Consider the following 24,780-nt stretch of genomic DNA (forward strand, 5'->3'; position numbering starts at 1 on the left):
CACCTTGCTCTGTGACAGCATCTCTGTACCTCACAGCTTTGACAGACGGCATACAAAAACAAATATTTAACACAACCGTCACACACACACACTGGGGGGTTGGAGAGAAAAAATATACATGAGGTTTTATGCAGCCTGTGACGGGTTAGCAATAGCATGGCATTGTAATTAGCTGCATGACATTTCAGTGGTGAACATCACAGATTGACATTGAGTTCATGCAGCCTCATATAGTCTCATCATTGATATTCCACAGACAGTTTCTTCTCACACTGGACATAACAGACATACAGAATGACAGTCAAATAAAAGCATGCTGTGCTTCACCAGTATGTTTCAGGAAGGGTTGATAGTGGATAAAGAAGGTAGGTTCATGTGTTTGTCTCTAAAGCTGCCTGGTGGTGGTAGATTCAATTGGTTGATTATATATACCTGTAGATTATATATACCACATTGGTAGATTATATATACCACATTGGTAGATTATATATACCTGTATGTCCATGGCCAGGGAGTAATATGTTCACCTGTGGTTGTGTCACATTGGCAGAATGCAAAAACAACTCCTAGCCCCTAACTTCAAGGCACTTGTGTAAGGATTGGAAAGCTATGAGCCACATAATGAAAACTCCACTCAGCCAATCAAGACTGCAAGATGGAGCTACTGTATGACCATATTGATTATACCTATGTGATGCCTTCAGATCTCCACAAGTGATAGGGGTTATTTCTGGACAGGGCTTTTGGCTTTTGCCAATCAGAAAGCTAACACTCTCTGGGGTATGCTGTGTAGGCTCCAAACTCCCCTGGTTAACTTTAGCCTGTATTGGTCTGTGGACAGCTCATCTGAAGGAACCCACTCAGCCATAGAATCAAAATAAGTAACACCTCTCTACATGAAAACAACTGAAACTGAAGGAAGAAATGAATTTAGTCATGTTGATGATTGAAAAGCCAAAAGGGGAAATGTAGAGCTGAACTGATTCACAACTGCCAATGCTAAGAGCATGTATGAGTTCAGATATCTTTTGTGATACACCACTTACAGTAGTGTGCATACTGAGTACTGTGTTAGTATGGATATTGGGATATACCACATAATCGGTTCCTGCTTATACAGTAATACAAATATTGGAAAGAGAAAGTGGGTCTCCCCCCCTCTCCCTTCTCTCTTGCTCGCTCTCTTCTCTTCTCTTCTCTTCTCTTCTCTTCTCTTCTCTTCTCTTCTCTTGTCTTCTCTTCTCTTCTCTTGTCTTGTCTTGTCTTGTCTTGTCTTGTCTTGTCTTGTCTTGTCTTGTCTTCTCTTCTCTCTCTCTCTCTCTCTCTCTCTCTCTCTCTCTCTCTCTCTCTCTCTCTCTCTCTCTCTCTCTCTCTCTCTCTCTCTCTCTCTCTCTCTCTCTCTCTCTCTCTCTCTCTCTCTCTCTCTATCGTTGTCTTTTAAAGGCCACCATCCTCCATCACAATAATCCACACAAACACTTAGTTGTATTCATGAGTTTGTCTTTCTCTGCAATTCCACACATACAAATGTAAACACAGAGTTTGGTGTCCTGGGAGGCAGGTTCACACTGTCGTTCTGTGAACAAAAGCCACATCCATATTTACCAGACTTTCTTACAGCTGCACATTGGAATCCATAGACTTTATTTTTTCCAAATGCAATATAATGCAATATCACACATTCGTCCATTTGGCATTGGTAGTTGTCACCTTATGTTGAATGGTACCTTTAGAAAAAGCCCTTAACAATGCTCCTTTCTGCTCTGAAGCAAGTTAGTCAAACAGAGGATGCATCCCAAATGGCATCCAATTCCCTTTATAGTGCACTAAACTCTACATATGGGCCCTGGTCAAAAGTAGTGCCCTGCATAGGGAATATGGTGCCATTTGGATTTAAACAGGCTCTATTCATGAATGTCAGAGAACAGAAATCTCCTCTCAGTTCAATGAGATCCATTCGCAGCTGAAGGATTTATGAACCACAACGCCCTGCTTCATATTTCGCTCAGGATGATGTTTATAGAAGATGACAATCATTTCACAGTTGGATTTGGATCAGCATACATCATGTTTGGTGGATGGCACTCGGTCTACATGCCGCAGCATATTTCATCTAGGAGATTAACCTGCCTGACAGATAGTGAATGGTCTCATTTACAGTAGAAATGCTGGCATGTGCACACACATAGCCCTAGCTGGATCCCTGCAAATAACACCAAAGAACATGCACTTACCCATCAGCTATCTCTCTGATTCACACACATACATAAAAAGGCGAGGCCACACACCCTTGTACACTTTACTCTCCCCTGCCTTCCCCATCTATCTCTCCAATCAAATTAGATGATTCTGAAAAGCCACTATTGATCGAGACACACTCTTTCCTTCCTTCCTTGCTTCCTTCCCTCTCTCCCTCCTTCTCTACATCTCTACTGAGGCCACAACTGTGGTGGCCTTATTCACTTCCCCCGGGGTTCATTAAGACCCCTCAAAAACAGAGTCCCTCAACATGGCCTGTCCACATACACACCAAAGGAGCATTTTGCCTTCTTCAGCTGCAGTGACACTGGGGAAGTTTTCATGCTTGATAAAGTTATATATTGTGTGTTGTGAGTTAATGTACAGCCCTTGCTATTGATATGGGACCAAAATAAATGATTGCCTGGTACAATCTATGAATGTGTGGCTGTTCCATTGACATCAACAGGTGAGTGATAATTACACACACAGAAACAAACGCTCAGATAATTAGTATAACATTTGATTTCCTGTGTTTTATATATATTTCCACACCATTAGGTTGGAATAATACTGTGAAATCATACAAATTATAATATTTCCCTTTTAGTGTAAGAGCTGTTTGAAAAAAAGTCTGCCTGAAATTTCAGCCTGTTTTGGTGGGATGGAGTCTTGGCCTGCCTGGTGACATCAACAGATGGTAAATTAGTTAATAAACCAATAAGAAAGACAGTTCCAAACCTCTGACAATAACAGCTAGATTTCAGTTTTTCCTTCCCCACGCAGACCCCTCCCATACAAGTCCTAGCAAAATTCTTGCTTGAGGAATTGCTCTTAGCTATTAAGCTACTTTTTTGTTTGTTTTTGAGCATTTTAATTGAAAACAATTATAGTAATTAACTGTAAAAATGTCTGCATTGGACCTTTAAGACTAACCCTAGTTGTCTGTCAAAGGTGTGATGGAGTCATAAACAGACAAATGTCTCTCATCAGCCCCTCTACTCCCTCCTCCTCCTCCAGCCCTGAATTAAAGCAGTTTTTCTCTCTCTCTCGCTCGTTTCCCTCTTTCTCTCAATTCAAATCAAATCAATTCAATTCAATTGAATGGTCTTCATTGGCATGTGAAACATATGTTTACATTGCCACAGCAAGTGAAACAGATAGGAGCCTGCTGGTATTTGTCTGGTCCTCCTGTAGCTTTCAGCACCGTCTTGTGTTTTAGGACAGGCGCTCTGTGGTCACCTTGAGATATGGTGGGTTCCTTCTCCACCCCATCCCACCTCCCCCACTCTAGACACTGACCCAGAACAGACTGTACAATAGAGCAGAATAGAACATTGAAAACACAACATAAACATACAATGAAGTGCCTTCGTACCTGATTCCACTTTCTCACTCCTCTGCTCCTTCCCACCCGCCCCCTCTCTCCCTGCATCCCCCGCCACAGTTGAGCAGATTGTGTCTGTATTCCACGCTGCTTCCAAACAAAAGGCATGGGACCATTTCTCCAAAGCTCAACGCAAGAACCTGGACATGTGGCGCAAGCAAGCAGAGGTTGGTCCTTTACTTTTTCTACAATTATTCACATCTTTTATTCATTTGGTAAAGTATAGTCTACATGTGATTTAGTTGTTTATGTGAGCATCCTTATCTCCATCCCTTTTTCTTCAACTACTTGTTTGTGGAGTTTATGGTGTTGTCTTTAGGATATTAAACACTAGCTTCAGAATCAGGCTTAACACTAACCTAAGTCTTAGCTTGTACAGGCCTAGGGAGTAAGGTAAACGCTAGAACTTGCCTACAAACACTATCCCAAGAGCTAGTCTAATCACCCTGTGTGCTTGGAAAGTGGATAAGTCACAAATGTCAAAATGTGAACATTAGTGGCATCACCATTTAAACCTACCAGTTTAAGCCAGCATATAGTGCATTCAGAAAGTATTCAGACCCCTTGACTTTTATTTGTAATACATTTGCAAACATTTCTCAAACTGCTTTTGCTTTGTCATTATGGGGTATTTTGTGTAGAATAATGGGGGGGAAAAAATATTTAAGCAATTTTAGAATAAAGCCATAACGTAACAAAATGTGAAAAAACTCAAGGGGTCTGAATACTTTCCAAATGCACTGTACATTTGGTAGCAAAAAAAGGTGCAGTAGCTAACTAGCTGTAAATAGTGAATTAATCAATCAAATGTATTTATGAACCCCTTTTTACATCAGCCGACGTGACAAAGTGCTGTACAGAAACCCAGCCTAAAACCCCAAACAGCAAGCAATGCAGACGTAGAAGCACGGTGGCTAGGAACATCTCCGTAGGAAGAAACCTAGAGGAACCAGGCTCTGGGGGATGGCCAGTCCTCTTCTGGCTGTGCCGGGTGGAGATAGAAGTTCAAACGTTCATAGATGTATTTTTATTTCACCTTTATTTCACCAGGTAGGCTAGTTGAGAACCAGTTCTCATTTACCACTGCCACCTGGCCAAGATAAAGCAAAGCAGTTTGACACATACATGGAATAAACAAACATACAGTCAATAATACAGCAGAAAAAATATAAATATATAGTGTTCAGATGAGGTAAGATAAGGGAGGTAAGTCAATAAAATAGGCCATGGTGGCGAGGTAATTACGATATAGCAATTAAACACTGGAGTGATAGATGTGCAGAAGATGAATGTGCAAGTAGAGATACTGAGGTGCATAGGAGCAAAATAAATAAATAAATGCAGTATGGGGATGAGGTAGTAGGATGGGCTATTTACAGATGAGCTATGTACAGGTGCAATGATCTGTGAGCTGCTCTGACAGCTGGTTAGTGAGGGAGATAAGAGTCTCCTTCTTCAGTGATTCTTGCAGTTTGTTCCAGTCATTGGCAGCAGAGAACTGGAAGGAAAGGCGGCCAAAGTAGAAATTGGCTTTGAGGGTGACCAGTGAAATATATCTGCTGGAGCGAGTGCTGCGGGTGGGTGCTGCTATGTTGACCAGTGAACTGAGATAAGGCGTGGCTTTAGCTAGCAAAGACTTGTAGATGACCTGGAGCCAGTGGGTTTGGCGACGAGAATGAAGCGAGGGCCAGCCAACGAGAGCGTACAGGTCGCAGTGGTGGGTAGTATATGGGGCTTTGGTGACAAAACGGATGGCACTGTAATAGACTGCATCCAATTTTTTGAGTAGAGTGTTGGAGGTTAATTCGTAAATGACAACGCCGATGTCGAGGATCGGTAGAATAATCAGTTTTACGAGGGTATGTTTGGCAGCATGAGTGAAGGATGCTTTGTTTGCGTAATAGGAAGCCGATTTGAGATTTCAATTTTGTATTGGAGATGCTTAATGTGGGTCTGGAAAGAGAGTTTACAGTCTAACCAGACACCTAGGTATTTGTAGTTGTCCACATATTCTAGATCAGAACCATCCAGAGTCGTGATGACCAGCAGGGTCAGATAAGACAGGTCAGCACCTCAGGAGTAAATGTCTGTTGGTTTTTCATAGCCGATCATTCAGAGTTAAATACAGCAGGTGCGGTAGAGAGAGAGTCCAAAACAGCAGGTCTGGGACAAGGTAGCACGTCCAGTGAACAGGTCAGGGTTCCATAGCACCAGGCAGAACAGTTGAAACTGGAGCAGCAGCATGACCAGGCGGACTGGGGAGAGCAAGGAGTCATCAGGCCAGGTAGTCCTGAGGCATGATCCTAGGGCTCAGGTCCTCCGAGTGAAGAGAGAGAGAAAGAGAGATAGAAGGAGAAAGAGAAAGAGAGAAATAGAAAGAGAGAAATAGAGGGAGCATACTTAAATTCACATAGGACACCGGATAAGAGAGGAAAAATACTCCAGATATAACAGACTGACCAGAGCCCCCCGACACATAAACTGTTGCAGCATAAATACTGGAGGCTGAGACAGGAGGGGTCGGGAGACACTGTGGCTCTGTCCAACGATACCCACGGACAGGGCCAAACAGGCAGGATATAACCTCACCCACTTTGCCAAAGCACAGCCCCCACACCACCAACCTACGACTCTGAGACAAGGCTGAATATAGCCCACAAAGATCTCCCCCACAACACAGACCCAAGGGGGGTGCCAACCCGGACAGGAAGATCACGTCAGTGGCTCAACCCACTCAAGTGACGCACTCCTCCTAGGGACGGCATGGAAGAGCACCAGGAATCCCACTCAGCCACCGTAATAGGGTTAGAGACAGAGCATCCCAGTGGAGAGTGGGGAACTGGCCAGGCAGAGAGGGCGGTTTGTCGCTCCAGTGTCTTTCCGTTCACCTTCACACCCCTGGGCCAGACTACACTGAATCATAGGACCTACTGAAGAGATGAGTCTTAAATAAATACTTAAAGGTCGAGAGTGTGTCATATGTTTAGGTGATGCGGGTAAGACGGAGTCAGGCGCAGGACACAGAGATGAGTAATAACCGTTACTTTACTCAAAAACAATATTCCATAGAGGAGACAAAATACAAAACGAGACAACTTGACAATAACAAACACGCACAAAATCAAGGGGGAAACCAGAGGGTTAAATAGGGAACAATGATATTGGAATGGAAACTAGGTGTGTATGATGAAGACAAAACAAATTGAAAATGAGACAAGGATCGGTGGTGACTAGAAAAATGGTGACGTCGACCACCATACGCCGCCCGAACAAGGAGAGGCACCAACTTCAGCGGAAGTCGTGACAGTACACCCCCCCCTTGACACGTGACTCCAGCAGCGCGCCGACACCGGCCTCGGGGACGACCTGGAGGACGAGGCGCAGGACGTTCAGGGTGGAGACAGTGAAAGTCCCGCAGTAACGAAGGGTCCAGAATGTCCTCCACCGGCACCCAGCATCTCTCAACAGATCAAACGGCCACAGACAGCAGACGGAACATACAGACGTGCAACCGGACACTGAGGGGGAGTGGGCTCTGTACGCAACGCCCGCTCGATGTCCGCATCCACCTCCCACACCACTGGTGCCACCAGGCAAGATGCCGGAAGTACGGGAGTGGGATCCGTAGACCGCTCCTCTGTATCATACATCCGGGAAAGTGCGTCTGCCTTAGCGTTCTGGGAACCTGGTCTGTATGATAGGGTGAAAACAAAACGGGTAAATAGAGCCTTCAGGTGACCTAAAGCCCTGTCTGCCCAGGCTGACCACTGCAGTCTCACCAGTCCCCGCTTCAGCAATGAGGTAATGGGAGCGGCTACTTGACCAAAGCCCCGGATAAACCTCCGGTAGTAGTTGGCAAACCCTAAGAACCGCTGCGCCTCCTTTACTGTGGTTGGAGTCGGCCACTTACGCACGGCTGAAATGCGGTCACTTTCCATCTCCACCCCTGACTCGGAAAGGCAGTACCCTAGGAAAGAGACAGACTGTTGAAAGAACAGACATTTCTCAGCCTTGACGTACAGGTCATGCTCCAACAGTCGACCAAGCACCCTGCGCACCAGGGACACATGCTCGGCGCATGTAGCGGAGTATATCAAAATGTCATCAATATACACCACTACACCCTGCCCATGCAGGTCCCTGAAAATCTTGTCTACAAAGGATTGGAAGACTGCTGGAGCATTCATCAACCCGTACGGAATGGCGAGGTACTCATAGTGCCCAGAGGAGCCCACTCCCCCCCAGTGTCCAGTTATCTTCCACTGATCTTCCTCCCAGATACGCACCAGATTGTAAGCGCTCCTGAGACCCAATTTTGTGAAGAAGCGCGCCCCGTGCATTGACTCAATCACACTGGCTATGAGAGGTAGCGGGTAACTGTACCTCACAGTGATCTGATTGATACCTCGATTGTCAATACACGGGCATAAACCTTCATCCTTCTTCTTCACAATAAAGAAACTCAAGGAGGCAGGTGAAGTGGAAGGCTGAATGTATCCCTATCCCAGAGATTCGGAGACATATGTTTCCATAGCCGCCGTCTCCTCCTGTGAAGGAGGACACACGTGACTGCGTCTACCAGGGGATTTATCGCACAATCCCCCCGTCAATGGGGTGGTAATTGAGTCGCCTTCTTTTTACAGAAGGCGAGAGCCAAATCAGCATATTCAGAGGGAATGTGCTCGGTGGAGACCTGGTTTTTACTTTCCACCGTAGTTGCACCTATGGAAACACCTACACACCTTCACCGAGCACTTACGTGACCATCCCTTGAGAGCCCTCTGTTGCTACAAAATAGTGGGGTCATGATAGGCCAACCAGGGCAGGCCCAGCACCACGGGCAACACATCAATAAGGAAGAGTTTAATTCAGCAGTGAGCCCTCTGTGGCCACTGGTGGTGCAGGGAATACCACCCCCCCGGTCCCCCTCCCCTCAGAGCAACACCTCCTAGCTCCATAGGTGTTGGATCGGAGGTGCTGGGGGATGGAACTGACGGACCTCAATCTGGACGTCCACGGGAGGCCAACAGGTTATCCAGTGGGATGGATAGGTCCACCAGCTGGTCAAATGTAAGGGTGGTGTCACTGCAGGCTAGCTCCTGACAAACGTCCTCGCGTAGACTACACCTGTAGTGGTCGATCAGGGCCTGCTCATTCCATCCCGCGCTGGCGACCAGAGTTCGAAAGTCCAGTGCAAAGTCTTGTGCGCTCATCATCCCGTCTGAGATGAAACAAGCGTTCTACTGCCGCTCTCCCTTCAGGTGGATGATCGAAAACCACCCAGCGCGGGCTGGAATGAGCTGGCCCTGATCGACCACTACAGGTGTAGTGTACACGAGGACGTTCGTCAGGAGCTAGCCTGCAGGGACACCTGAAATCCTCATAGTTATCCAACGTCGCTCCTTCCCTTCCCCTTGTCTATTCAAGTGCTTTCCCAGATAGACAGGAGATGAGGGCGTTTACACTCTCACGTCCCGAAGGAGCTGGGTGAACGGTCGCCAGGTAGAGATCCAGCTGGAGTAGGAACCCCTGGCACCCAGCTGCCGTCCCATCATATTCCGTCGGGAGCGTGAGCCGAATCCCAATGGGTCCAGGTGAAGGAAGGGTGGACATCGGTGTGGGTTGTTGTGGTAGCTGGGGTGATGATGATGGGGTTGCTGGAAAACCCCATCTCTCCCATCGCTCCATGGTTTGCAACATGCGATCCATGGCTGTGCCGAGACTTTGCAACATATTCACATGCTGCTGGACGCACTCCTCCACAGGTAGTGGAGGGCTGTGTGCACCTGCTGACTCCATTGGTTCGGGTGCGTGTTTCTGTCATATGTCTAGGTGATGCGGGTAAGGCGGAGTCAGTTCAGGACACAGAGATGAGTAATAACTGTTACTTTACTCAAACACAATAAACCAGGTGTGTATAATATAGATAAAACAAATCGAAAATGAAACAAGGATGTGTGGTGAATAGAAAACCGCCGAACTTCGGCGGAAGTTGTGACAGCGTGGTCAAGGGGAATTCCTTATTATTACCTGAATATCGACTCAGACACGCAGGCGTCCCATCTAGACATCTGGAAATGCAAATGCGCTACGCTAAATGCTAATAGTACTAGTTAAAACTCAAACGTTCATTAAAATACACATGCAGGGTATTGAATTAAAGCTACACTCATTGTGAATCCAGGCAACAAGTCAGATTTTTAAAATGCTTTTCGGCGAAAGCATGAGAAGCTATTATCTGATAGCATGTAACACCCCAAAAGACCCGCAGGGGACGTAAACAAAGTAATTAGCATAGTCGGCGCTACACAAACCGCACAAATAAAATATAAAACATTCATTACCTTTGACCATCTTCTTTGTTGGCACTCCTAGATGTCCCATAATCACTATTGGGTCTTTTTTTCGATTAAATCGGTCCATATATAGCCTAGATATCGATCTATGAAGACTGTGTGATAAACGGAAAAAAATAGCGTCTTATAACGTAACGTAATTTTTTTTAATTAAAAAAGTCGACGATAAACTTTCACAAAACACTTCGAAATACTGTTGTAATGCAACTTTAGGTATTAGTAAACGTTAATAAGCGATCAAATTGATCACGAGGCGATGTGTATTCTATAGGGGTACGTCTGGAAATAATGTCCGGGTAAATCTCAACCAAAATATCCGGTCCGAGACCTAAAGAAATGGGCTGTCTCTTCTTCGTTTGACCAAGAAACAAGGCCTAGGCAAATGACAAGACTGTTGACATCGTGTGGAAGCTGTAGGAATTGCAATCTCGGCTCCAGGTAATTTGCTTTCCCATAGACAATACATGCAAGTGGCGCATTGATATATTTTCCCATTTTCAGTGATCAGATTTTCCTGCGCTTTTCGATGAAACGCACGTTCTGTTATAGTCACAGCCGTGATTTAACCAGTTTTATAAACGTCTGAGTGTTTTCTATCCACACATACTAATCATATGCATATACTATATTCCTGGCATGAGCAGCAGGGCGCTGAAATGTTGCGCGATTTTTAACAGAATGTTCGAAAAAGTAGGGGGTAGGAGTAACAGGTTAATTAATTAAATTAAAGGCTATTAACTAATGAAACCTGGCAAGATTTGTTCTCTGTATTTTGTTCACTACTTCCTATCCAACAACCGCTGCATTAATTACCTCAAACATGTTTTCCTCTTTAATGGAGGGTGCTCAAGTGTGGCGCTGCTGTCATTTTAGGGCCAAACGGGTAAATTTGATCTGGGTACAAATCTCTGAGGGCGTTAGTGTGTAATAAAGCAGATTTGGTATGTAATTAACTGCCTAATCTCTGTCTCATAGCAACACTGAAACAGTCACCATGGATCCCAGGCTGGAGATGGTTGATCTTCCTTTGCAGATCCTATTTTTTATTTATTTTTTTATTTCACCTTTATTTAACCAGGTAGGCTAGTTGAGAACAAAGTGCAGGAGATAGATTACAAACCAGTGGAACACATTCATTATAAACTCTTCATGCAGTTTGCCTTTGAAAGTGTGTACAGAGCCTTCAGAAAGTATTAATAACCCTTGACTTATTCCACATGTTGTTGTGTTACAGCCTAAATTCAAAGTGGATTGAATATGTTTTTTCTCTCACCCATCTACACACAATACCCCATAATGGAAAAGTGAAAACATGTTTTTAGACATTTTTGCAAATGTATTGAAAATTAAATACAGAATTTACTTAAGTATTCACACCCCTGTGTCAATACATGTTAGAATCACCTTTGGTCAGCGATGACAGATGTTAGTCTTTCTGGGTAAGTTTCGAAGAGCTTTGCACAGCTGGATTGTACAATATTTGCACGTTATGATTTTATAAATTCTTCAAGCTCTGTCAAGTTTGTTGTTGATCATTGCTAGATAGCAATTTTCAAGTCTTGTCATATATTTTCAAGCTGATTTCAGTTCCAACTGTAGACGATTACAGGAACATTCAATGTCATCTTGGTAAGCAACTCCAGTGTATATTTGGCCTTGTGTTTTAGGTTATTGTCCTGTTAAAAAGTGAATTTCTCTCCCAATGTCTGTTGGAAAGCAGACTGCACCAGGTTTTCCTCTAGGATTTGGCCTGTACTTAGCTCTATTCCGTTCCTTTAAAAAAAAAACTCCCTAGACCTTGACAAGCATACAAATAACCTGATGCAGCCACCACCATACTTGAAAATATGGAGAGTGGTACTCAGTGATATGTTGGATTTGCCCCAAACATAACGCTTTGCATTGGAAAAAACATGTTTTAAATTCACTGCTCGGCTGAGGGACATTACAGATAATTGTATGTGTGGGGTACAGAGATGAGGTAGTCATTCAAAAATCATGCTTAACACTTATACAACTTATTATGTTACTTGTTAAGCACATTTTTACTCCTGAACTTATTTAGGCTGGCCAAAAATACTTAAATGAAACAAGACATTTCCTCTTTTCATTTTTTAAATTCATTTCTTAAAAATGTCTACAAAAATAATTCCACTGTTGACTTTATAAGGTATTGTGTGTAGGCCAGTGACACAAAATCTCATTATGATTAATTTTTAATTCAGGCTGTAAATGTGGAAAAAGTCGAGGGGTGTTAATACTTTCTGAAGGCACTTTATGTGTTCTGTGAGGATATATTTCCTGTTCAGGTCATGTGTTACAATAGGTCATGTGGTCATGTGTTACATGTATACTGTGTGTGTGTGTGTGTGTGTGTGTGTGTGTGTGTGTGTGTGTGTGTGTGTGTGTGTGTGTGTGTGTGTGTGTGTGTGTGTGTGTGTGTGTGTTTTACGGTGGACTGACTCAGAGGTGACTCAGAGGTGTGTAAGGTGTATGTTTGACAGCAGATCATCTCTCTAAAGATTCTTCTGCTGTAAAGATAGGTGCGAGGTAAAAAAATATATATATATGTAAAATAGCTGTTTTCACATGTTGAATTTACATTGCAAGATCACATGTGAAAAACAAACACGTAAAAATCCACATGTGAAAATCAAATATGCAGTTTCACATGTAAGAACATTCCACATTTACTCCAATGTTCGTGAACTAAGTAATTGTAAACAAACACTGTATAGCCTAAAACCATAATTAAAACAATAATTTTCATGTCATGGATGGTCAGTCCTTGCATCCATAGTGTAGTCTATGGATTTGAGAGTGGTTACATATCTCTCCAGCACCACACCTCAACTTTTTACCGAAAAGGGCGCAGGAGGACACTTAATATTTCAATTAAGGATTGCTGCTTTAACCACCTTTAACAGTGTAATAGTTAGGGCTGTGGTGGTCACGAAATTTAATCAGCTGGTGATTGTCAAGCAAATAACTGTCAGTCTCACAGTAATTGACCGTTAATTAACATAAAGACTTTTAGCATCTCCTGGCTTCCACAAGCCACTGATGCAGACCTTTGGGACATCTACATTTTAAAAACTCCAATAAATCCATGTAATATAGCCTACACCATCAAAATAAATCCATTATTTATTTTAGACAGGTCTAAAGAAGTAGGCTATTTCAGAAGAACAGATTAGCATACTCTGAGTTGTCGCTATGTTAGATCCTGATCTGCCTATGTCAAATGGCTGTTGATTAACTACACTAGTTTATTTTGCAGACAAAATTTGCTTAGAATTGCGTGGCATTATTTTATAGTATGAAGAATACAATTGAACAAAGCTGAATAAAATCTAAATATTTTCTCACTGATTTGAGGGAGTAAGCGCACATGCAGCTATTCTGTGTTGAGCGGTTAACAAAGAAATAGGTACTCCTATGGGCTTAATTTAGAGTTATTAATGTAAATGTAGACGTTCTACAAACGTTGGGCTATATGTTTGGATTTGTTTACATTGTCAGGCTGCGTGATGTGACTCTAATGATTTGAAAAAAGTTGCTTGAAAGGCATTTGCTTTGTTTTTGTGCAGGCTCTCATTCACAATTTGACAAGCACTTGATAATGCCTCGAATATCACGGCGGCATCCCCTTTGTGGCCGTAATGCACCCTAAAGGAATCCATGCCTTTTGTGGTCTTTGTGGCCTTCTCCAATCACGTGATCGCGTCTTTCTCACAGGCTACAAGTGAAGACAGACACATCGGGGACGCAGCTCCTCACGTCCTCATCCAATTCCGAGGTGCATATTGAAGATATTGGAATAACTGTCCACATTTACTTTTGTCAGCCAACAAGATGAGTAGGCGTAATGAACAGCAAAAGCACTAGCCTATGTCAATCTACTATCCCCCATAGTACAAAAGTCTACCTATTCTATTCTGTGCGAGAAATAAATATTCCAAACATATTCTGGGACAGATGTGGGATGCAATAGATCCCAGATTAATAGAACCACTAGCATCAAAACTACTTTTTTACGCAATGTGGCTGACTCAACAGATCAGAACATTTAGCTTAAACTGTTGATAAACTATTAGGCTATTTCTTAACATTATAAGTGCAGAAATCCAAAAACAAAAATGCAGCAATCCATGCAGCAATCCAAAAACACCATTATAAAAGTGACTACAAATGTGATTGTGCATGTAATGCTTTTATTTTAAAGGGGAATTTTTATGGTGAAAATGATATTTTCCAAACTTGAAACTCACTCGCCACTTATGAATTCCAGTTAGGCTCTAAATCCCTTGTAAAGCGGATTAATGTGCTTAATTTTAAGGAGTTATTTGGCCACTATAGTTGTGATACAAACCTTATCAAAGCATATAAGCCTATGGGCTAGTCTATATGAGGTGTGCGACTATGATTAGAAAAAGACAGCAGTTTCTTATGCTGGGCATCATTCACATCACAATGATATATAATTCACAAGTGATAGGCTAATATTGTCACCCATCAGAATATTCTTGATTTAATCTTGTCTTTAGATATACTAAATAATATATTTGTGAAATTTGTTTTGATTTAGAATGGACCGGTACCATGCACCTGTCTCGAAACAGGGGCAGCGGGGAAAATACATGTCATCTATGCACTTAAATAGCGAATGGTGGACGCTTTCCCGTGGTTGATGTGCTTAGTATTAGGAAAGTTGAGAAATAAATATAGTAGGCCTTGCCTATTGAAACCTGATTGGATCCTCCTCTTTTTAGTAGAGGCCATCACTCTGTTTTCTTGCGCAATTTCATATCCTATAGAAATTTGATTAGATTTTTGAACACATTTGCATTGATGTCAGTTCCAACTGCAAAGTGATTACAGGGACAATAGAGTGCTGAGTACTAGGCAGTTAGCAAGGCTAGTAGGCAATAACCATCAGCAGCATCAGAGCTTGGAGTAGCCTAATTACCATGACTAAACGGTCACGTGGAATCTGGTGACCACCGGTGTGGCAATAATACGGTCACCGCAACAGCCCTAGTAATAGTGTTATTATATGGTGCAAACCTCTAGTGAGTGAGTTACTTTTATGCCATTAATATCAAGCAAAACGTCTGAAGTTGAGAAGAACATTCTTAGAATTGCAAACAAAAATTATGATATTGAAAGCAAAACACAAACCCCAAACTATTGATCGCAAAACAAAACATTGCATGGAAATAATGTTTACATTTGAAAGCAAATTAATTGCTTTCAGTGAGAAAAAAAAAGTAATTGAATAAAACACCTTACTGCAATTTCTCCTATTTTTTATTTATTTTATTTTATTTTACCTTTATTTAACCAGGCAAGTCAGTTAAGAACAGATTCTTATTTTCAATGACGGCCTGGGAACAGTGGGTTAACTGCCTGTTCAGGGGCAGAACGGTTATGGGTTATTGGTTATGTTACCCTGGCCTTTGCTTCCTCTTGCTTTTTTTCCAGTCGGCACATTCATTCCAGCCAGCACATTAATTCCAGCAATGTAGCACTCTGCATTCAATTGCTGGTTTCCCTTTGAAGCCAAGCAGGGTCCCTGGTTGGGAGACCAGATATTGCTGGAAGGGGTCAAAAATAAATGTGTGAAAAGAATGTCAAATTTGGAGGGAAATATGCATTTATTTCTTGGTAGTTTTTTTTGTAAGGGAGGTATGTGTTATAGACCTCTGATATCACTCTTTACCAAAACAGACTGACAGGTCAGATTCAATTTAAATGCGCTAAGTGTTCTCTGTGGTAAAATGTCATGGACAGGTGGTTAGCAGTTATGAATAGCAACGGTGTCACAACACAACTGCCAATGGAAGAGAGTTGTAATGGATGTAAACAAGTTTTGAGTACTGTAACGAACTGAACAGCACATGTTGTTCTTGACGGTGACTTTAAATTCACAGTTAGGATAATGTACACACACAAACATGTCGTGGTCTTTTATTTTTCAGCGCATGAAGTTGAAACGTGAAACTATGAACCGTTTGAATATTCAGAACAGTACAGTACAATCTCCTGCAGATATATTAACATGCTAATGACACCAGGAATATACCTCTGAAGAATTAACAACTCATACTGAACTGGAAGTACCTCTGAGTATGTTGATGCATATTCACAATACTGTGAATATTGAGTTATTGTGATCCAGCAACACTTTTCCCTACAGAATAATCCACATGCAAATGATGATACCTGGAACTGAGCTCTTAACACAACTGCATCACCTTGTGTTGTAAAATGGGTTCATGACACAGGTTAACCATATCATATCCTACTGTCAATGGACATCATCTCTGTTGTGTGACGACCCTCCCACTCTGTCTGCCGTATTCTCTCTTTGTTATTTCCTTATTAGGATGCTGGTGGGCGGAGTTGGGAGGGTCGTCAGCTACATGGGAAACACCTGGGCCCGGTGTCTCCCAGGATAAATACACCACTTCCACATTCATGGAGGAGACTCTCTCCATGCAGACACCTTTAAAGATTTTGTTGTGTTTCTTGGTGGTTTTTGGGTTGTTTGCTTTAGCATCTTTCAACACCCTGCATTATCACATTCATGCATGCAAAACACTCACTTACACTACTGATTACTGATTACACACACCCTTGTATATATATTATACTTAGTTACTTATTAAATAAATATATATTTTGTTACTCCTTATCTCCACGTTGTCTCCCTTTTGTTACGGGCTTTGAGCCGGTTCGTGACTGTTGTCACCAGGGCCAATCTTCTAATGTTCTACTGGACATAATCTCTGTTGTGACCAGGACCAATCTTCTAATGTTCTCCTGGACATTATCTCTGTGGTCACCAGGACTAATCTTCTATTGTTCTACTGGACATAATCTCTGTTGTGACCAGGACCAATCTTCTATTGTTCTACTGGACATTATCTCTGTTGTGACCAGGACCAATCTTCTATTGTTCTACTGGACATTATCTCTGTTGTGACCAGGACCAATATTCTATTGTTCTGCTGGACATCATCTCTGTGGTGACCAGGACCAATATTCTATTGTTCTACTGGACGTCATCTCTGTGGTGACCAGGACCAATCTGTGACTCTCAGACTTTAATATAGAGGAATATTACCGCTCCCTTATTGACAGGGAGTTTATTTATAGTGGCTGTGAAGGTCAGTGTGTGTGTGTGTGTGTGTGTGTGTGTGTGTGTGTGTGTGTGTGTGTGTGTGTGTGTGTGTGTGTGTGTGTGTGTGTGTGTGTGTGTGTGTGTGTGTGTGTGTGTGTGTGTGTGTGTGTGTGTGTGTGTGTGTGTCGAACAGAACAGTAGACCTGAGAGACCGAAGGAGCTTCACTGTCTGTCACAATCACAACACCTGTATTTTACCACAAATCCATATATCCATTAACCTGTTCAAACATCCATCTATCCATCCATCAATGTATAACTATCTGCCTATTTACAAACCAGTCATTCTCCCATTTATCCATCCATTTTTTTAACCATACAAATCCTTTCAAATAGTAGGTTATTTATAGGAAATTATTTGAAAATTCTTTAAATAGAAGTAGTTGATTGGGGCCACATTATTTGAATATACTCAAATATACAGAAAATAAGTATTTAAATAACACAGTATCAAATACACATGTATTAGAACTCAGGTCTGACACAAACACACACACACACACACACATGGGCTGCTAGAAGCACAGTGGTCAATTTCAGTATAATGGTTTTGGGCACACAGCATTTATGCTCATGTCTCAGACCTCTCTAGGGAACATTGAGATGTGACAGAATTTGTTAGGAAATTATGATAGTGTAACAGCTACACCTTGACTGCCCCAAAGTGCTGATCTGGATCACTCACAGACAGACAGACAGACAGACAGACTGACTGACTGACTGACTGACTGACTGACTGACTGACTGACTGACTGACCACAGTAGTTCAGTTAAGGTTAGTACAGGACAGTACTGTAGAGACAGACTGCTACTCTATATCTACTGTCTCGTCAGTGTAGAGGCAGACTGCTGCTCTCTATCTACTGTCTCATCAGTGTAGAGGCAGACTGCTGCTGTCTATCTACTGTCTCATCAGTGTAGGCAGACTGCTGCTCTCTATCTACTGTCTCATCAGTGTAGAAGCAGACCGCTGTTCTCTATCTACTGTCTCATCAGTGTAGAGGCAGACTGCTGCTCTCTATCTACTGTCTCATCAGTGTAGAAGCAGACCGCTGTTCTCTATCTACTGTCTCATCAGTGTAGAGGCAGACTGCTGCTCTCTATCTACTGTCTCATCCATGTAGAGGCAGACTGCTGCTCTCTATCTACTGTCTCATCAGTGTAGGCAGACTGCTGCTCTCTATCTACTGTCTCATCAGTGTAGAGGCAGACTGCTGCTCTCTATCTACTGTCTCATCCATGTAGAGGCAGACTGCTGCTCTCTATCTACTGTCTCATCAGTGTAGGCAGACTGCTGTTCTCTATCTACTGTCTCATCAGTGTAGAGGCAGACTGCTGCTCTCTATCTACTGTCTCATCAGTGTAGGCAGACTGCTGCTCTCTATCTACTGTCTCATCAGTGTAGAGGCAGACTGCTGCTCTCTATCTACTGTCTCATCAGTGTAGAGGCAGACCGCTGCTCTCTATCTACTGTCTCATCAGTGTAGAGGCAGACTGCTGCTCTCTATCTACTGTCATCAGTGTAGAGGCAGACTGCTGCTGTCTATCTACTGTGATCCATGTAGAGGCAGACCGCTGCTCTCTATCTACTGTCTCATCAGTCAAATCTTTCCATGAGAGTATTTTAACGTTTTGTATTGTTTGTTGGTTTGGCAATGCCACTGTCAGCCAGATAAATATGCTGAGAAGGATTATCACCACAGCAAGCAAAGTACTGGATGTGATATTTAAGGTCAGGGCCCCCTGCAAGGCTCACCAAATTATTTTAGACCCAAGCCACCCCCGTTCCCGGACATTGAACTACTCCCCTCTGGGCGCAGGTATAGGGCACCCCTCAGCAGGAAAAACAGAACTCGTGCCAGGTGCGATATCCCTCCTAAATAGCTCGGGATAGTGTTCCTATCGACTCAGTAAGGCCAGCAGGTTAGTCCTTTTTTTTTAACTTATTTTTTTGTATGTAACTGTTATGAAAGTTGTATTGTCAATTTAGTTTTGTATTTAAACACCACTTTAAACGTGTACATTACACTGCAACAATGAAGTCAGTAAGTAGACGCAGACTGCTGCTCTCTATCTACTGTCATCAGTGTAGAGGCAGACTGCTGCTCTCTATCTACTGTCATCAGTGCACCAGAGGGAGATATCAGTCCTGCTGTGTATCACTCTTAGGGACAGGTCTAGGATCAGCATTTCTTCCATAGGTGTGTGCGTGCGTACCTGACAGTGTAAAGCGTACTCCAGCCAGGCTACCCAGGAGGATCGTGTTCAGTATGAACATCCAGTGATATTCCTGTTTTGTTGTTTCCCTCCAGGAGATCAGAAACATGCAAAATGAAGAGCTGATGGGGATCAGACGAGAAGAGGAGATGGAGATGTCTGACGATGACATGGAGGATACACACGATCCTGACGACTCAGGTACACACATACCACACACACACATGCACACACTACACATACCACACACACACACACACACACACACACACACACACACACACACACACACACACACACACACACACACACACACACACACACACACACACACACACACACACACACACACACACACACACACACACACACACACACACACACACACACTCAGAAACACATTAGGGTGGAATGTTCTGAAATAAACTGACCAAGACTCACCTCCAAGAACACATAAAACCTTACATAATTCTGCCCAAAAACAATGACAATTTATCTCAACCAGTGGCGTGTGGGATTTTTACTGTAGGTGCGCTCTGATATCGCCTCGTGATAAACAATACCCACTTTGTCAAAGGCAGGGAGGCAAAATATTTTGCTTGTCCATTCCCAGCACGCCTCTCCAGGGTGCTGTTCGAGAGACACATCTCTGCAGCACTCCATCAACGTTCAGTCCCAAAAAATCATCTAACATAAATCATGTAGCAAATCTAGGATATGGTAGATAGAGCATTTTCTGGAGATAAAATATATGACAATGTATTGAGACGGACACTTTTTACATCATACAGGTATCAAATAGGCTAACCTAAATGGCGCCCAATCAAATAAAATGTGCTGTCACATTAAAAAGAAATACATGTCCTAAAAAAGTTAAATGGACCATAGGAAATTGACAATCATGCTTCTCACATCTGCTGTCCAGGAGTTTCACCCTGTGAATTGAGGTAAATTGACATGATCAGTGGTTTCAAGTTTGTATCCATACATTTTTGACAAGCTGATCATAGAAATAAATAAAATACTTCTGCATTTCCTGCTATGTAAGCACATTGCAAATAGGCACACGATAACTCCTGATGAAGTCGGGTAGCTGAAATTCAGAGCTTAAATAGCCAAATTGATTAGTCACAGGAATCGGGACTAATAAAACCAATGCAATGGTCTGTTTTACAAAGGGCCTACCACATGGATGGGCATTCATAAACTTCCATTGTGGTAGGCTACACCCTAGTAAGCATGAGCCCAAGCCCAAGTCTTTTTTCATATTTTTTTGTTCCTGATCAGACTTATTTTTTGGTGTTTTACAAACGGTAGGCTTACCACATCAGTAAGCACAGACCGACGTTGACGTCTTTTGGAAATATTTTTGTTGGTGCATTTCGGACCGGCATCGATTTCCACATCCAAGGACATTGGTTTTGGGTATTTGGTCATAGACGTCTATGAATTACATAATTTCAACTTTCATTCAGAACCATAAATGAACCTTATTTCATCGTCCGGAAAATACATATTTTCAACGTCTGGAAAATATGTCTTTTCACCTTTCATTCTGAACCAAAGTTTTACCTAACTTCATTGTCTTTTTTATGTTTTTTTTCAATGTAATTTTGCTTTTCTAGTGTTGCGGGGGATGGCATTTTATGATCTCACCTAGGGTGTCAGAAAGGCAAGGACCGGCCCTGATTAGAGGAGTCGTCAGCTCATTCACTCTCTAAATTATCAAATTTAGTACAGTCTTCACCAGACTGTCTGAGTGTGTGTGTTTATGAAAAAGAGAGATTGCACACAATTAGTAGACACTCTAACAGTCTAGTTGGTAGACACTGAGGGTCGAGTGTCTGCAGGTTTTTGTTTTTTCCGTTCAAATAAGACCTAGACAACCAGGTGAGGGGAGTTCCTTACTAATTAGTGACCTTCATTCATCAATCAAGTACAAGGGTGAAGCAAAAACCAACTGACACACGACCCTCCGTGGAATGACTTTGTCACTTGTGCTATAGAGACTCTATGAAATGATAGTCATTTCACTCCCGCAGCTGACACTGTGAATGGACTGGTGTTGTGGAGATTATTCCCTGGCCTGCCTCTATAAATGGGGATGCTCATAGTCACAGCTGTAGCAAAAGTGTGTGTGTGTGTGTGTGTGTGTGTGTGTGTGTGTGTGTGTGCGTGCGTGCGTGCGTGCGTGCGTGCGTGCGTGCGTGCGTGCGTGCGTGTGTTTGTCAGCTCCTTCAGCTAATTTCAGTGCTGTTCTGGGCACCAGTGAAGTACCATTAAGGTCGTCTTTACGCAGAACATCCTGTTTATGTCTGCTGAGCCAACAAAGTTACTGATGTAAAACAGACTGAAACAGACCATAATATTCACCTGGACATTCAGATGACCCTCTGCTTCTCTCTGAAGCAGTTAGAGAGAGAAGGGAATGGAAGCCAAGAGAGCGGGGCTAACTGCTACAATCAGGTCTCCTTTTCAAGTGTGTCGTTTACTTTCTGCTTTTGAATTGTTTTGGTCTCTGCCGGTTAAGACCGCCTACCTCATTTCTATGCAGATATATGCAAATGTAATCATCAGCCAAGCAGGTTTTGATTTCCACCTTTTCATGTGTGACCTTGCTTATTAGAAAACACTAACAATCATTGTCAGGAGGCTGTCACAATGTTGGAAAGGAATGCTGTGGAGAAGGGCACAGGATGTGGCAGGGAGACAGGTGTTGATGTGACACCCCATCATATTTACAGCCTCAGTCACACCTGCTAGGGCTTCCTGTAATGCAGGAGCACAGGGGGAGGAGCTTCCTCCAATCCTGTTTAAGAAGCCGAGTCTCTGTGCTCTCAATCATAGACAGGTGGTCTGTTTACCCTATCGGCAGGCTTGAAGAGGAACACCTTTATTCTGGGTTTGTGCTTCTACATTAATACAGTGCATAGTGGGAATGGGTTGGTGCTTCTACACTAATACAGTGCAGAGTGGGAATGGGTTGGTGCTTCTACACTAATACAGTGCAGAGTGGGAATGGGTTGGTGCTTCTACACTAATACAGTGCAGAGTGGGAATGGGTTGGTGCTTCTATACTAATACAGTGCAGAGTGGGAATGGGTTGGTTCTTCTATACTAATACAGTGCAGAGTGGGAATGGGTTGGTGCTTCTACACTAATACAGTGCAGAGTGGGAATGGGTTGGTGCTTCTATACTAATACAGTGCAGAGTGGGAATGGGTTGGTGCTTCTACACTAATACAGTGCAGAGTGGGAATGGGTTGGTCCTTCTACACTAATACAGTGCAGAGTGGGAATGGGTTGGTGCTTCTACACTAATACAGTGCAGAGTGGGAATGGGTTGGTGCTTCTACACTAATACAGTGCAGAGTGGGAATGGGTTGGTTCTTCTATACTAATACAGTGCAGAGTGGGAATGGGTTGGTGCTTCTACATTAATACAGTGCAGAGTGGGAATGGGTTGGTTCTTCTACACTAATACAGTGCAGAGTGGGAATGGGTTGGTGCTTCTATACTAATACAGTGCAGAGTGGGAATGGGTTGGTGCTTCTACACTAATACAGTGCAGAGTGGGAATGGGTTGGTGCTTCTATACTAATACAGTGCAGAGTGGGAATGGGTTGGTGCTTCTACATTAATACAGTGCAGAGTGGGAATGGGTTGGTTCTTCTATACTAATACAGTGCAGAGTGGGAATGGGTTGGTGCTTCTATACTAATACAGTGCAGAGTGGGAATGGGTTGGTTCTTCTATACTAATACAGTGCAGAGTGGGAATGGGTTGGTTCTTCTATACTAATACAGTGCAGAGTGGGAATGGGTTGGTTCTTCTATACTAATACAGTGCAGAGTGGGAATGGGTTGGTTCTTCTATACTAATACAGTGCAGAGTGGGAATGGGTTGGTTCTTCTATACTAATACAGTGCAGAGTGGGAATGGGTTGGTGCTTCTATACTAATACAGTGCAGAGTGGGAATGGGTTGGTTCTTCTATACTAATACAGTGCAGAGTGGGAATGGGTTGGTTCTTCTATACTAATACAGTGCAGAGTGGGAATGGGTTGGTGCTTCTACATTAATACAGTGCAGAGTGGGAATGGGTTGGTTCTTCTATACTAATACAGTGCAGAGTGGGAATGGGTTGGTTCTTCTATACTAATACAGTGCAGAGTGGGAATGGGTTGGTGCTTCTACACTAATACAGTGCAGAGTGGGAATGGGTTGGTGCTTCTACACTAATACAGTGCAGAGTGGGAATGGGTTGGTGCTTCTACACTAATACAGTGCAGAGTGGGAATGGGTTGGTGCTTCTACACTAATACAGTGCAGAGTGGGAATGGGTTGGTTCTTCTATACTAATACAGTGCAGAGTGGGAATGGGTTGGTGCTTCTACATTAATACATTGCAGAGTGGGAATGGGTTGGTTCTTCTACACTAATACAGTGCAGAGTGGGAATGGGTTGGTGCTTCTACATTAATACAGTGCAGAGTGGGAATGGGTTGGTTCTTCTACACTAATACAGTGCAGAGTGGGAATGGGTTGGTGCTTCTATACTAATACAGTGCAGAGTGGGAATGGGTTGGTGCTTCTACACTAATACAGTGCAGAGTGGGAATGGGTTGGTTCTTCTATACTAATACAGTGCAGAGTGGGAATGGGTTGGTGCTTCTACATTAATACAGTGCAGAGTGGGAATGGGTTGGTGCTTCTATACTAATACAGTGCAGAGTGGGAATGGGTTGGTTCTTCTATACTAATACAGTGCAGAGTGGGAATGGGTTGGTGCTTCTATACTAATACAGTGCAGAGTGGGAATGGGTTGGTTCTTCTATACTAATACAGTGCAGAGTGGGAATGGGTTGGTTCTTCTATACTAATACAGTGCAGAGTGGGAATGGGTTGGTGCTTCTATACTAATACAGTGCAGAGTGGGAATGGGTTGGTTCTTCTATACTAATACAGTGCAGAGTGGGAATGGGTTGGTGCTTCTACACTAATACAGTGCAGAGTGGGAATGGGTTGGTTCTTCTATACTAATACAGTGCAGAGTGGGAATGGGTTGGTTCTTCTATACTAATACAGTGCAGAGTGGGAATGGGTTGGTGCTTCTACATTAATACAGTGCAGAGTGGGAATGGGTTGGTTCTTCTATACTAATACAGTGCAGAGTGGGAATGGGTTGGTGCTTCTACACTAATACAGTGCAGAGTGGGAATGGGTTGGTTCTTCTATACTAATACAGTGCAGAGTGGGAATGGGTTGGTGCTTCTACACTAATACAGTGCAGAGTGGGAATGGGTTGGTTCTTCTATACTAATACAGTGCAGAGTGGGAATGGGTTGGTGCTTCTATACTAATACAGTGCAGAGTGGGAATGGGTTGGTGCTTGTAC

The 24,780-nt window shown here is 43.0% G+C and overlaps 1 protein-coding gene across 2 annotated transcripts in view; it reads left to right on the forward strand.

The window, feature by feature from the left end:
• LOC118371090 (ecto-NOX disulfide-thiol exchanger 2-like) overlaps positions 1 to 24,780 on the forward strand; it is a 364,051-nt gene that overhangs the window by 286,639 nt on the left and 52,632 nt on the right. For both annotated transcript variants that reach the window (XM_052512575.1, XM_052512577.1), the window contains 2 exons: positions 3,686 to 3,792; positions 19,480 to 19,585. In XM_052512575.1, coding sequence (XP_052368535.1) covers positions 3,686 to 3,792; positions 19,480 to 19,585 — 213 coding nt within the window. The remainder of the gene's footprint in view (positions 1 to 3,685; positions 3,793 to 19,479; positions 19,586 to 24,780) is intronic.

The sequence above is a fragment of the Oncorhynchus keta genome, chromosome 4 (genome assembly GCF_023373465.1).
Source record: "Oncorhynchus keta strain PuntledgeMale-10-30-2019 chromosome 4, Oket_V2, whole genome shotgun sequence".
NCBI classification, from domain to species: domain Eukaryota; kingdom Metazoa; phylum Chordata; class Actinopteri; order Salmoniformes; family Salmonidae; genus Oncorhynchus; species Oncorhynchus keta.